This window comes from Lytechinus variegatus, chromosome 7 (genome assembly GCF_018143015.1).
Source record: "Lytechinus variegatus isolate NC3 chromosome 7, Lvar_3.0, whole genome shotgun sequence".
Taxonomy (NCBI): domain Eukaryota; kingdom Metazoa; phylum Echinodermata; class Echinoidea; order Temnopleuroida; family Toxopneustidae; genus Lytechinus; species Lytechinus variegatus.
Genome location: NC_054746.1, coordinates 33244725 through 33260657, shown reverse-complemented (window position 1 = coordinate 33260657; position 15933 = coordinate 33244725). Strand labels below are relative to the sequence as shown.

The 15933-nt window shown below is 39.2% G+C and overlaps 1 protein-coding gene across 1 annotated transcript in view; it reads left to right on the top strand.

Moving 5' to 3' along the window:
- Nucleotides 1-15665, top strand: part of LOC121419061 (putative methyltransferase DDB_G0268948) — a 35392-nt gene extending 19727 nt beyond the window's left edge. The window contains exons 2-6 of the mRNA XM_041613353.1: nt 436-596; nt 1296-1524; nt 2825-2922; nt 8105-8233; nt 15392-15665. Coding sequence (XP_041469287.1) covers nt 436-596; nt 1296-1524; nt 2825-2922; nt 8105-8233; nt 15392-15491 — 717 coding nt within the window. The 3' untranslated portion in view covers nt 15492-15665. The remainder of the gene's footprint in view (nt 1-435; nt 597-1295; nt 1525-2824; nt 2923-8104; nt 8234-15391) is intronic.
- The last annotated feature ends 268 nt before the right edge of the window (nt 15666-15933 follow it).

Below are 15933 nucleotides of genomic sequence, written 5' to 3'. Positions count from 1 at the left end.
TTAAACCATATGACAATTAGACGAAATGAAAATTAGACTAAGTAGAAATTAGCCGAAGTGGAAATTAGACCAAATGATGTTAGACAACCTGGTAATTAGACTAAATGGTTTTAGCCCAACTGCTGGGTATTAGACTAACGTGGAAATTAGACGAATTGGATATTAGACGAACAGGTTGCAGACGGAATGGTTTCAGACTATGTGAAGTTGGACGAACTGATTGATAAGTAGACCAAGTGGTATTAGACCATCCGATAATTCACCTTGTCTACATTCAACACTCAGCATGAAAAAAGTATATTTCGTGGTGGGTTCACTAACTTTTGAGCACAACTGTTCTACCGACCATTTTCACGATTAGACCTCTGGCTATAATGATACATAACATTTTAATTTTGAAAGACAAGAAGAGTGTTAATTTTGATCTTTTCACAGAGAAAGAAGCCATTTGAGACTGCCCTTGATATCGGCTGTGGGTCTGGCCAATTAACACGGTCCTTGTCACCTTACTTCAATGATGTATTGGGAGTTGACATTAGTCCTGCGCAGATAGGTGTTGCAAAGGCAGCTCAAAACCCCCAGAATGTGTCTTTCAGGTAAATATATATTTTGGTCCTTATTATTTTGTCGGGGGTCTAAGATAGGTATGTATGAATAATCTGCATCATTCTTGAAAGGAGTGTGTTGCAGAGAAAAATTCTTAAATGCGCCCATCTGATTGGTTGAAAATCAACTTGCATCTGACATGTTTTTTGTGCAACTGGCCCTTCAATAGCTAGAATATTTTTGCTGTATTATTTTTATATATTTACACCAGTATTTCGGGTAACTTTAATCATAATAACGCTTGCCTGCTGATAGTTATCAACACGGTAATTCTCAATTCAATTCATCGAAACAATTATTAATGAAACAGAAAAATCCTGTTTGGCATTAAGGGATGAATTGGAATTACCACCTAGTACACTCGTTGACACGCTTGGTTGGGGACTGGGAAAGCGGGTCGTGTGGTCCAGTGGTTAGAGCATTGGACTCATAATCGCATGGTTGTGAGTTCGAACCCCAACTCTGCCATTGTCTCCACCTTGAAAAAAGGCCCGAGAGTGATATCTGTCGTCTATAACGTCAGCCACTATTCATAGGTAATTGGTTATATACCAGCTTGGCGTTTATCAGCAAAATGCTGTCCCGCCGAGTTCCTACGGGAGTTACCACAAACAGAAACAGAAACAGAAAGTATATACAAAATAGTCTCATCGAATGACAAAGGCAAAACTGTCATATTTCTTTTTAAGTGTTGGCAAAGCAGAAGATTTACCTGTTGCCGACTCCTCATTGGATCTTATTACATCGGCCAGTGCAAGCCATTACTTTGACTGGTCAATATTTCCCAAGGAGGTTGATCGCGTCCTCAAACCTAACGGATGCCTTGCTGTCTTAGGATTTCACCATCTTTACATCGACCATCCAAATGAAGCGATAAGGAAGAAACTGGATGACTGTATTGAGTCATATTTCGACTACGTAAGTTTGTTACACAATTTTGTTATTGCAATGTAAGTTCATTAAAGATAAAGCTGGACAATGTGGGCTTGTTACAAAAGGCCGTGTAATTTGCGCTTAACTTTCGGGTAAATTTATATGGGCAGCGGTTAGGGCCGAAATTAAACAGCCGGGAAAGTGGAATGTAAGCTATAGCCAGCCGGTCAATTTTTCTATGGTTTGGTACTAAGAACTTACACAAAAATGATGGAACAGATGATATGAATCAGGGTGCGATCAGGTATTTTATTTTACATGTTTTTATCTATAAATTACTTGTATGAATTAAAGACAGCACAATGATTTTTTTTCCAAATTCCCCCTCTCCCCGAAAAAAAATCATAACTTTCGAACTGGTTAGTTTGAATTTAACATTCTAAATTTCACATTGTACGTTTGTGTTATTAGCATTTGAATATTGTGATCACTAATGCTATGGAGGTCCTCCTACTGGCAATGCAACAAATATTTGTGATGTCACATGTCAACTTTCCCTTTGTTGGACTACAAAATACCCCGAAAATGTATAATTTTTGCTCTTTTTAGGGTGATACAAACTCTTTATCCATAATGTATTCTTTGAAAATGTGTATTACATGCCCTCCTATATAGAAAGAATACATGATCTACTGATGTATGTGATAAAAGAGGAATTTAAAGTGAATATAGAAAAGTAATGGGAAAGGTGTTCACGTGTGATAGCACACATCTTTGTCGCATTGCCAATGGGAGGATCTACATTACAATAATGATCTAAACTTCAAATACTCATTACTTTCTTATCATTCATTCCATTTTTCTCAAACTTTTATTTATCTGTTTCTTTGATTTTTCTGTTTTTGCACAAGCTTTCCTGTTTCAAGGGTTTCATTTTCATTTAAGATTCTATGTGGTCATAAATTCCTTATATTCAATATTATTTGTTATTGATCATATTGCACATCAGCCGCAATAGAACTTTCATTTCAAGTGTAAAAAAAAACACAATACGGTAATAAACCAAAATTTTCAAAGGAGTCAAATAAAAAAAAAGATGACCTATGTAATAGAAAAATAAAATTTTGAAATACATTGACATAATGCTCTGGAAATTACAATATTTATTTCTTCCTATTATTTGATTTACTCTTTTTTTTCTTGGTTGCAATTTATCTTTTTTCTTTGGGGGGGGGCATGGTTCCCAGGGTTCCTCTCTCCCATCTGGATGCACGTGGTGTGAAGTGATTATAATTTATGAAAAATTACAGTCTTAGTATTCGGTTTTTACCTATATTCTTTATAGGAGAACAATGTACACTTGAAGGACTATTCACCAATCCAGTATCAACATACAAAAGATGGATACAGCACTTTACAAGTGCCGTTCGATGACCAAAAATGGTAATTATTGGGCTTAATGTAGTGTTATTTGAACAGATGAAACGTAATAAGAGAAAACACTGAACATTTTCATCAAATTCGGACAAGGAATAATAAAGATTTTGCGGTATTTCAGAGAAACGGATGCATGTCTTCATGAATGTGCGATGATCAAGCCCTAAACTACTTCCTCCCAGCTGTCACGTGACGGTAATTTTTAATACATTTGCTATGTCCTTGAATTCGTCGTGGGTCACGGAGCTAAAACTCTCTATTGCGACGCTGCGACACATACTGGTTGTAACCATAGCAGGGGCAGATCCAGCTTCCGCCAATGGGGGGGGGGTGTGAAAAAAAATCACCCATATTTCCTCGATCGGCCGCTCAAAGATGATTTTTGTTTGTTTCTTTGAAGGGGTAGTCGTCACAGTTACTTCTTATTAGCTTTATTTCTGAATGTGTGCTAATATAATGAGCCATATTTAAACAGTGCGAGCTACGGGCTTCTTGACACCATATTTTCTATCACCACAGCCTTAATATTTCACCTTCTTTTTTTAATTTGGGTTAGGTTGAAAGGCGGAAGTTCCCCACTTTCGTTTCATATGAAATTAATTGTGTTTATGTAGTTATAGGCAACTAACCAAATAGATGGTTTCAAAAATTTTAAACATTCAATTGCGTTTTACTCGAAACATGAGTTTTTGTATCCGCGCGCATTTGTGCCACTTCATGAAATGAGTGACGATTTATTAGACCCCATTTTTTAAAGCCATCTTGGATTTTCAACATATTTGACCAGTGGCGTAACTACGGGGGGCATGGGGGCACGTGCCCCCTCCCCCCATCGGCTGGCCAAAAAAAAGGAAAAAAAACGGGGGGAAAGAGAAAAAGAGGGAGAAAGTGAGAGAAACGTAGTGGGAAGGAAGAAATTATTGTTAATTATGTTATATTACATTATAATTATATGTTATATTACATGAAAAAAAATATAACTTTATGAAACATAATTTGCTCAGGGCCTTTTTCTTCATTGTTCCTGATGCTCGCATTGTCTGTTTAACGAGATATATAATCCTGTTGAACTAAATCCTCCCGTTTTCAAGTCAATATACACCAAATATATTTCCTCGCACTTCGAATTATTATTGTTTTATGTAGTGACATATAATTTTAAGGTCTTAATGTAAAATACTTCCCGTCCGCGCTTACGTTCGCAATAGTGGATTAATGAGATATGTCTGCTCTTCATGAATTCCTAATATCAGTCCTTAAAATGTCCCTTTTTTCTGATCTGAATATAAAAAAATTTAGCTTGCGCTCGCATCGTTTGATTAGGAAATACGCATGGTCTACATGAATTCCTACAAACAAGCCTTAGAATGCCCCTCTTCAGGTGTGAATTTCCTAATTTTTCAGCTCGCGCTTCGCGCTCGCAATATTTGACTAGTGAAATGCGTATGATAATCATAACTACAAAAAGTATGTCTCTATGTGTAATTCTAACTAAATCAGCATGCGCTTGACACTCGCATTTGATGACTATGGTGAGATATGTGCACTCACAATGGATTCTTTTAAAAAATAATCCTTAAAATATTCATGTTTGCGGTCAATTTGTACAAAAATTTCAGCTCGCGCTTCGCGCTCGCTTCATTTGGTTAGTGAAATATGTATGGTCTTCGTGAATTCCTACAAACAAACCTTAAAAATGTCCCTCTTCAGGTCTGAATTTCCTAAATTTTCAGCTCGCGCTTCGCGCTCGCAATATTTGATTAGTGAGATGCGAAGGCTAATCATGATTACAATTACTACAAGTGCTTTATGTGTTTGGATGCATTTAATTAAAAAAAAACAGCAAGCGCTTGGCACTTTATATTACTATGGTGAGATATGTCTACTCTTAATAGATTCCTAAAATATAGCCCTTAAAATGTCCGTTTGGGGTCAATATATACAAAAATTTCAGCTCGCGCTTCGCGCTCGCATTGTTTGTTTAGCGAGACAGGTCATATCATGATTACAAAATTTGCTTATAATGTCCCTTTTTAGGTCTGAATATAAACAATTTTCAGCTCGCACTTTGTCATCAGTGACATACATATTCGTTTAATGACACTGTCCTTAAAATGTCTCTGTTAGATCAGCAAACCTAGCAACTAAGTGCGCTACAGGCGCTCACTAGGTGACTCAAAATTTTTGCTGGTGCCCCCCAATGCCGTGACTCACGGTACGCCACTGTATTTGACACCTGACTCTCCTTGTGGTTATCACATCTCCCAGGCCGATGTGTACGTTTTAAATATCAGCAGCCAATTTAAAATCAATTTTGGAAGCCATCTTGGATTTTTTGTTAAACCAGACCACTGAATGTCCTTGTAACGTATCCTATTTTTTTCTTCAACACTTTATTCAGTATTCAGAATGGAACAAAGGAACATAGATGCATGCATAATAAAAAAGAGGGGTTATATTTCAAAGAAATTTACAAACACATCATTAGGGCATGTGCGATGAAAAAAATACAAATTTGACTGACAATATATCTCAAGTTGTGTCAATAATAATACATAATAGATAACCTTAGATTTAAAGGACAAGTCCACCCCAATAAAAGTTGATTGGAATAAAAAAGAGAAAAATCCAACAAGCATAACACCAAAAATTTTATAAAAATCGGATGTAAAATAAGAAAGTTATGACATCTAAAAATTTTGCTTAATTTCACAAAAGAATATATATTCACATCCTTGTCGGTATGCAAATGAAAAGACTGATGACATCACTCACTATTTACTTTGTATTTTACTATATGAAATATAAAATATTAAAATGTTCTCCCTGTTGTCGAGTGCAACAACAATTAATTCCTCCCTGAACATGTGGAATGAGCATTGTTAAATACTTAATGGTTCAATCAAGTTGGTCCATATCATCATATCTGTAAAAATTAAATATTGTATATTTCAAACAATAAAAACACAAAAGAAATAGTGAGTGAGGGACATCATCGCATGTCACTGCATGTCACTAAGTTGTGCATATCACTGTTTTGTGAAAAGTAAGCGAAACTTTAAAATGTCATAACTTATTTTACATCCGATTTTGATGAAATTTTCAGCATAATGCTTGTTTGATTTTTCTCTATTTATTCAAATCAACATTTTTCTGGGGTGGACTTATCCTTTAACTGCAGTTTGTAATGTAAGTACAAAGTTCAATAAATGTTGAATGGCAAGACATGGCAGCATGAATATAAAATGGGAAACACAGAGATAAATTGATTGACCCTTGAAACCATTTATAGACGCCGTAATCGCATCTCCCAGGTCGATAGGAAATGAGCTATGTCCGCTTTAAGATTTAGCAGCCATTTTGCAATCAATTTTTGGAAGCCATCGTGGATTTTTTAACATAACAGACGACTGACTTTCCTTATTACTTGTCCCAATGTATTATTTGACCCATGTAACCATGATACAGACACAAAAATCATATTCCTGGATATTGAGCAAACTATGTCGGGGCTTTTTAAGTAGCAACAGCGATTTTAGACTCCATTAAAAAAAAACATATTGGACCACTGACAGTCCTTGTAACTTGTCCCAATAATGTATTTTGACCACTGAAACCACGGTCTAGACACCCAGATCATAACTCCCATGTGGATTTGAAGTGAGCTTTGCCCATTTTAAGTATATAAAAACCATTTTAAACTCCATTTTTGAAGCCATCTTGAAATTTTGGACCCACTAGACCACTGACTGTCCTTGTAACTTGAATAGAAACCAATATAACGCCACTTAAAAAGAAATTCCAGTAGTTGCAGTAAACACTGATTTCATGAGAAAGTCTGTAAAACAAGGCTTAATTGTCAGTATATCATCGAGGATCTAGATCTGGTACAGTTACATTAACTGAACTTTGTGAAATCTTGAAATCTACGCTGAAAAATGTTCACACCGGAGATCCCCAACACAGATAAGCGCACGTGGGACAATGTATGATTATTGCTTAGGGCGTCGGGCCCGACGCCCTACCCGATTCCTGCGCTTATTTGCTGATTTCTCAGCAATTACAAAATTTCTTCCAGAATTCTTTGGCACATGCGTTTTATTAATACAAACAGACACTTTGGTGGTCATTTCATTGGATTCTGTACGAACTCATTTTGATATCGTTACCAAAACTAGCATTTACCTTTAATTAAGTAATAGATGAATTGTGGATTTTTAGCCCACGGCAGCCTATATTCACTCACTCTAAGCTGTATCAACAAATTATTTTAACCTTTAGGCCATGGAATATGAACCGAAATAGGATTCTAGGGTGGATAATGAGTGAGTTGTATTCATTTTCAGTGAATGGCAGCAATATTGGACGCCATCTTAAAAATAACCACTTTCCCAGATCTGCAGACGGGGATTTTGGTAAATGTATATTATGTAATTCCTTGGCTCAAATAGTACCAAAAAGTGTTGAAAAACCATTCCAACTTGTTCCGGGTATTTTTGGCCGTACATAATCATGATAATACTGACTCGTCTGTTCAAGGAGTTACCAGCACCTTCGTCTGTTTTAGTGTCTACTGGCAGTGAACCCCTCCTGGGATGATCGGACTTTGCATATCTTATGCTCAGCCCACAGCCCTAAAAGTTTTTTACAAAAGAAAACAGAGGAAGAAAATTCAGTTTTTAGGCACATTTTCAGGCCAGAAATTCTCTTCTTTATCAAAATATTGTATACAAAATAAATAGATAATATATCTCATGGTGCATTGATATTTAATTTGACTTGTGGTTAACGTAGGTAAATTCTACGAGAAATAAAATCTCATGAATCTCGAGATTTTGTAGGGAGAAGGATTCAGCTATGGGATGATTTGGATTAATCTGGCCTATTTGCTCAATAGCACAGGGACCAGTCCTGCGATCTGACTATTGGCACCACGTTTTACAGACTGCTTGCGTATACAATTCACCAATATCACACAAAGTGCACATCTCAAGTTAGAGTGAACTATATACCCAAATCACCTTATTTCATCATTATTCTTTAAAGCTCGTACATTATATTCGTTAAAATTTAATTTAGTGGGTTATTGTCGATCAACTTCAACAGGCTATTTAACATTTTTGTTTAATATCTTTATTCTATCAACAGCAACAATGTTACTGTTTATTTCTTATGTTTTATCTTTCAGCGTTAACGTAGAATTGCAATATGATATCTCGATTACGGATTATATTGAGTGTATTAAAACTTATGCCGTTGCTGTTGAATTCATAAAGGACAACCCAGGAACTTCATATTTTACTGACTTTAAACAGAGGTAAGCGGGCAAATCCGGCAGAAGTGCGGGAGCTGCACTTAGGTATTTTTTTATGGAGGGGATGGAGGCAAAACGAAATGTGTCATTTCAATATCATTGTGAAAGTAATTTTTTGTGTGAGGAAAAACGTAGGGCCTGTTACAACCGATAATGTCGCAGCAACGCATAATGTCGCAGTCAACGCATTATGTCGTAGTTTTTCTAACGCATAATGTCGCAACAAATCGTCAACGCATAATGTCACATCGAATCAAGCGTGACCCCCGGGGGGGGGAAGGGAGCACTCGACCAAAAAAGTGGTTGGGGTGTGCCGCGGGCGAGACAAAAAACGGGGTCCTAGGAACGGATCGCCAGCGTGTCAGTGCTTATGCATCCCTGTGGAACGGACATGCGTGCATGATGGAGCTAGCCCGGCGGCACGTCCGCCGGGTGCGCTCGCGCAGAGGTGAAGGTCGGACAGCGCTCTGCGGCCGCATTTCACCAAAATTGCAGCTCATTGTAGCAGATCAGTGCGACCGGAACGGCGTAACAAAAAATATGACAAGCTTTGGAGCGGATTTCTTTCTTCTTTTTTCTCGATAAGAAGAAATTGCTTTGCTTTGGAGCGGCTTTCTTTGTTCTTTTTCTCAATAAGACAAAGATGCTATGCCTTGGAACGGATATTGAGTGTAAAAATGGGGGTCCCCTCCGCGGCAAATTATTATATACTGAGTGCCCCCCCCCCCGGGCGTGAACCATTGTAACGGTCTTGGTCGGTGGCACAGGTTTTCAATATATTTCTACTTTATCTTATGTTAATAACTTTCTCTCTTATATCGCTCTTTCTCCTTTTTTTTCTCTCTCCCTCTCTCTCGTTTTCTTCTTTTTCATTTTTTCTTCCTTTTCCGCCTTTTTTCTTCTTTTTTTTGTTTAGCAATGCCTTCTGCATCATGAAAAATGGCGGTGGGGGCTTGCGCTATATAGCTACGCATATGTACATCAAAAATGTGTAAACTGGCCCACATAATAAGTTTTCATAGAACAATTGAACATTCATGAGAAGACACGATTAGACATAATAATCACAAATGCCTAATTTCTCTGATTCCAACTGATCTGATTTTTTCTTTATTCATTTGGGGTTTAATTTCAGGAAAATAGATAAAACGTTAAAAAGACACCTTCACAGGTAGACACCTTCAAAGCTCGGTAACGCAACCATCAATACTACTGACAAGAAGAACCTATAAACCTGTTATTATAAAACAATTCATCTAACAAGAAGCTAAGAATTATGAAACAATCGGTGCACATTCCAGATTAAGATGTGGCTTTAGTTTTAATACAGTAAGCAAAAAAAATATGCAAAGATAATATACACAAGAACGCCTTGTAATTTTACTATTTAGGCCCTGACTCTGTGCACTCCCTTTGTCTAGGGGCTTATTGTCCCCGGGGCAGGGTAATTGTTCCCGGTGGTAATTGTCCTCGGGGGGGGGGAATTTTCCTAAGGGGTAATTGTCCGGGGGTAGTTGTCCGGGGGTAATTGTCATCGGGAGGTAATTGTCCGGGGGTAATTGTCCAGGGCGTATTGTCCGGGGGAAAGTGTCCTAGGGGGTAGTTGTCTGGGGGGGTAATTGTCCTCAGGGGGTAATCGTCCTCGGGGCTAGTTTTACAGGGGGTAATTGTCCGGGAGTAATTGTCTAGGGGGTAATTGTCTAGGGGGTAATTGTCCAGGGGGTAATTGTCTGAGGGGAAATTGTTCTCGGGGATAATTTTTTGGGGGGTAATTTTCCGGGGGTAATTGTCCGGGGTGTAATTGTCCTCGGGGGGTAATTGTCCTCAGGGGGTAATTGTCCTCGGGCGGGTAAAATTGTCAGGGGTAGTTGTCCGGAAGGGTGATTGTCCGGGGGTAATTGTCCTAGAACCGGTGATAGGACCTAATGGTGATTGGACCCATGGCAACGATACCAAATGATTGTTAGCCGAAATGGGCTGAGACAAAGTCATAGCGAACCAACTGAATTTAGACCAAATGGAACATGGGCGAAAATGAGAGTACACCAAGTGGTTATTAGACCAATTGGCTATTAGACCAAAAGGTAATAGACGTAATGATATTGGACAAAATGGATATTGGACCAACTGAAAAAAATACAATTAGACTAAATGATAATAAACACAACGGCTATTAGACCAACTGGCTATTAGACGAGATGGTAGACGAAATGGTTATAGGACTATGTTGATAGTTGACTAACTACTGTTGGACGAAATGATATCAGACCCTGTGAAAGTGGGGAAAAGGCAGTAGACGAAATGGCAATAAAGCGACAAATATTCATACAAAGAGTAATCTTGATTTCAAAATAATTTAATTCTCTTTTTCGTGCCTCAAAATACTAAGTAAAAGCATGTTTTATATCTTATCTGAAGCTCGAGTCCTGAAGAAAATACTGCTGTGACATTATGCGTTTGCGACATGTGACATTATGCGTTGACGATTTGCTGCGACATTATGCGTTGCGACATGTGACATTATGCGTTAGAAAAACTACGACATTATGCGTTGACTGCGACATTATGCGTCGGACGCTCTTGGCATAATGTCGCAATCTGCGACATTATGCGTTGCTGCGACATTATGCGTTGGTGCGACATTATCGGTTGTAACAGGGCCTAAGGCAAAAATGAAATAACGAATATCTTAAACATTCACTTATGAGTACCTGTAACGCTCGGCCTTGCAGGAGCAATATTTTGTATTCACATGAGTTTGATAACATAATGATCGGGTGTGTTTCACAAAGATTTAGGTATGACCTATAATAATTCTAGAGTCGCACCTTCATGCTGACGCCTTCACGATATGAAACGCGAACTAAATCTGATCAGTTAAGGCCCCCATCTCACTAGGATGGCGATCATGGCGACCATGGCGATCTGTCTAAATCCCGCAAAGCGTAGCAGAATCGTCCTCGAATTCTATTTTTAGCCTGCGAGGCGATTGCACTACAACTTCACTGCGACGGACCTGCGCTGAAGGCGATGGTAATACGCTGGTAGTACGACGCTGCCACTCTCTTGCCACGATTTGAGGCAGATGTGATGCGCTGCTTCTGCGAACAAAACGACCGTACAACGAGGTCCTAATTCGCGTATGGACCTCGGTACGGTGGTGCTACGAATGGAACGATTGTGTTACGTTCATGATGGGCTCTTGAAACGATTTCAAGCAATCGGCATATTGATCGCGGCACATGAGACATTTTTCAGTCGATTGCCAACCTCCGACCAAGATGGATGTCCAGAATTTGGTTGGACTTATACATCTTAGCATTATACAACAACTTCAATTAGAAGTTGAATACGAGGACCTGATACGAGGACAGTAGAAGGAGGAGGCCAAAAAGATACTGGGTCCGATCCTGGCTGTCACTTAAGTCATAATATACAATATATATTAAAATTTCACTCAAAAGATGTCGATGAGCCTAATAGTTAATATGAGGGATGCATCCAGAATTTCATAAAAGAGCATAAAACGTTTTATATTTTGTTTATTTTTTTTCCACAAAAGTTTGTCACTCAAAATTGTTAGGTAAATTCCTTTCAAATTTGCTTTCAAGAAGTAGTCTACTGATGTGAGAGCACTCATAAGGGGGGGGGGGGCACAATGCCAGAATCCCCATAAAGTGTGCTTTCCCAATCAATACATCAGTGATCGAATCATTAAAATTTTAATATTGTTTACTGTCACTGTAGTTAGAATTCATTCTATTTTTAAAACATATTCAATTTATATATTTTTGCGGAGGTAACCCATTTCGTCATCAAGACATGCGAGCGTCTTTTTTTTCTCTCTTTCAAGCTGGCTCAGCAGTTAGATTTTCATCCTCCTACTATACCTCCTCCTCCTCTTCCTCCTCCTCCTCTACCACCACCATAACCTCTTGTTCGCTTCCTCTTGGACCGCCGGCATAACAGATTGGGCAGCTTCCCTTTTTGGTCCTTTTTCTGGGAAGTATATTTGAAAACGTCGTGGTGTCGCCTCGTAATCTGTTGAAAATGTGATAATCCGCTACCATCGGCACGTTGTTTCATAGCAGCGCAGACGGTCGCTGCTCAATCGCTGGCCAGTCATCAGCGGCGCAGCAAAAGCGCAACGCGAATGCCTGCAGCGGGCTGAGAACGTGTGCCACATGCCACCCAAAGGGAAAGCGTCGTGGTGGAAACGGTGTGAAGCGTGTCGAGCGCAAGGCAGTCGCCTCGTAAACGGAAGCAGCGTAGCAGAATTGTCTTGGGAACGGGCCTGAAAAACACGGGCGATCGGTGCCGCTTTTAATGCGCTTCTACTACGCTTTGTGCGTTGGAGCTTCGTTACAGCTACGAATATGTCGTTTGTAATACGCTCTTGACTCGATTATGATGCGCTTTAGCACCTCCGCGATCTCGCTACGTAATACCCCCATCTCACTAGATGGCGATTCCGCTGCGATCGTCAAAAATCGACAAAGCGTGGTATATCGTAGCTTGAACGTGGCTTGATCTTTTCAATCTTCTCCGTCGTACCTTGATCTTTTCTGAAGCGGCAAGGATCGCCACCATCTTCCTGGTCGCCACAAAATTTTGAACATGTTCAAAACTTACGTAGCGAGATCGCGGAGGTGCTAAAGCGCATCATAATCGAGTCAAGAGCGTATTACAAACGACATATTCGTAGCTGTAACGAAGCTTCAACGCACAAAGCGTAGTAGAAGCGCATTAAAAGCGGCACCGATCGCCCGTGTCTTTCAGGCCCGTTCCCAAGACAATTCTGCTACGCTGCTTCCGTTTACGAGGCGACTGCCTTGCGCTCGACACGCTTCACACCGTTTCCACCACGACGCTTTCCCTTTGGGTGGCATGTGGCACACGTTCTCAGCCCGCTGCAGGCATTCGCGTTGCGCTTTTGCTGCGCCGCTGATGACTGGCCAGCGATTGAGCAGCGACCGTCTGCGCTGCTATGAAACAACGTGCCGATGGTAGCGGATTATCACATTTTCAACAGATTACGAGGCGACACCACGACGTTTTCAAATATACTTCCCAGAAAAAGGACCAAAAAGGGAAGCTGCCCAATCTGTTATGCCGGCGGTCCAAGAGGAAGCGAACAAGAGGTTATGGTGGTGGTAGAGGAGGAAGAGGAGGAGGAAGAGGAAGAGGAGGAGGAGGTATAGTAGGAGGATGAAAATCTAACTGCTGAGCCAGCTTGAAAGAGAGAAGAAAAAGACGCTCGCATGTCTTGATGACGAAATGGGTTACCTCCGCAAAAATATATAAATTGAATATGTTTTAAAAATAGAATGAATTCTAACTACAGTGACAGTAAACAATATTAAAATTTTAATGATTCGATCACTGATGTATTGATTGGGAAAGCACACTTTATGGGGATTCTGGCATTGTGCCCCCCCCCCCCTTATGAGTGCTCTCACATCAGTAGACTACATGTACTTCTTGAAAGCAAATTTGAAAGGAATTTACCTAACAATTTCGAGTGACAAACTTTTGTGGAAAAAAATGAACAAAATATAAAACATTTTTATGCTCTTTTATGAAATTATGGATGCATTCCTCATATTAACTATTAGGCTCATCGACATCTTTTGAGTGAAATTTTAATATATATTGTATATTATGACTTAAGTGACAGCCAGGATCGGACCCAGTATCTTTTTGGCCTCCTCCTTCTACTGTCCTCGTATCAGGTCCTCGTATTCAACTTCTAATTGAAGTTGTTGTATAATGCTAAGATGTATAAGTCCAACCAAATTTTGGACATCCATCTTGGTCGGAGGTTGGCGATCGACTGAAAAATGTCTCATGTGCCGCGATCAATATGCCGATTGCTTGAAATCGTTTCAAGAGCCCATCATGAACGTAACACAATCGTTCCATTCGTAGCACCACCGTACCGAGGTCCTAATTAGCGTATGGGCCTCGTTGTACGGTCGCTTTGATCGCAGAAGCAGCGCATCACATCTGCCTCAAATCGTGGCAAGAGAGTGACAGCGTCGTACTACCAGCGTATTACCATCGCCTTCAGCGCAGGTCCGTCGCAGTGAAGTTGTAGTGCAATCGACTCGCAGGCTAAAAATAGAATTCGAGGACGATTCTGCTACGATTTGCGGGATTTAGACAGATCGCCATGGTCGCCATGATCGCCATCCTAGTGAGATGGGGGCCTAAGTTTTGAACATGTTCAAAATTTAGTGGCGACCAGGAAGATGGTGGCGATCCTTGCCGCTTCAGAAAAGATCAAGGTACGACGGAGAAGATTGAAAAGATCAAGCCACGTTCAAGCTACGATATACCACGCTTTGTCGATTTTTGACGATCGGAGCGGAATCGCCATCTAGTGAGATGGGGGTATTAATACGCAGTAGGGTGCGTCCTCTAGGCTCTCGGCATTATCTGTCCAATGCGATGATGTCTTTTATACCGCATCCATCTAGGCATTTAAAGGACAAGTCCACCCCATAAAAACTTGATTTGAATAAAAAGAGAAAAATTCAATGTTCCGGCAAGCATAATACTGAAAATTTCATCAAAATCGGATGTAAAATAAGAAAGTTATGGCATTTTCAAGTTTCGCTGTATTTCACAAAAACAGTTATATGCACATCTCGATCGGTATGCAAATGAGGAACTGATGACATCACTCACTCACTATTTACTTTGTATTTTATTATATGAAATATTTTTATTTTCTCGTCATTGTCATGTGAAATGAAATTTCATTCCTTCCTGAACACGTGGAATTCAATTATTTTAACATTTTGTGCTTCAGGCAAGGAGGTCCTAATCGTCAAATTCGTAAAAAATGAAATATTGTATAATTCAAGCAATAAAAACAAAGAAATAGTGAGTGAGTGACATCATCAACTCTCTCATTTGGATGTAACTGGCTCGTTCATATAAGTATTTTGTTAAAGTAAGCAAAACTTTGAAATGTCATAACATTCTTATTTTACATCCGATTTTGATGAAATTTTTACCATTGTGCTTGTCAGTTTTTCTCTATTGATTCAAATCAACATTTTTCTCAGGTGGACTTGAACTTTAAGAGTGACTCTTAAGTCATACTTAGCTCTTTGTGAAACATCCCTCAGCAGATCTCTCTCTCTCTCTTTACAGCATTATGTCCATTCTTGGCGCCGAAGAACCCGATGTCACCATGGTGAAGTCTAAAATGCCTGCCTTTGTAAGACTCGCGAGAAAACCTGATAAACATTAATTAAACATCTTAATTTGAAAATAATTGCAAGCTCTAAATTCCAGCCGTCGAGGCCATCCAACAGCACTTTTATTAATTGTGGGATATTTGTGAAGAGATTTGTTTTTGTTAAATGAAGAATTAAATATGGGTGGTAACATATTATTGTTTAACTGATACATATTATTGTTTAACTGATTAACTTATGTTTATATATATGGTATACAATTTGTTTTTGTTTGATGGAAGTGAAATGAATAAAATTGAATTGAATTGAATTGAACTGTTTTTTAGAATGTTATTGTTAAAAAACAACTCATCTGTGTGAGATCTCCAGCACATGTGGAAAACACGCAATGCCTTCTTTTGTAAAAGCAATATTCTATCTAGGTAGGTTGAGTGTGTATTTCCCCCATATTTGGGGAATTGCTCCGTAATTTAAATATGGTAAAATTAATGTTGA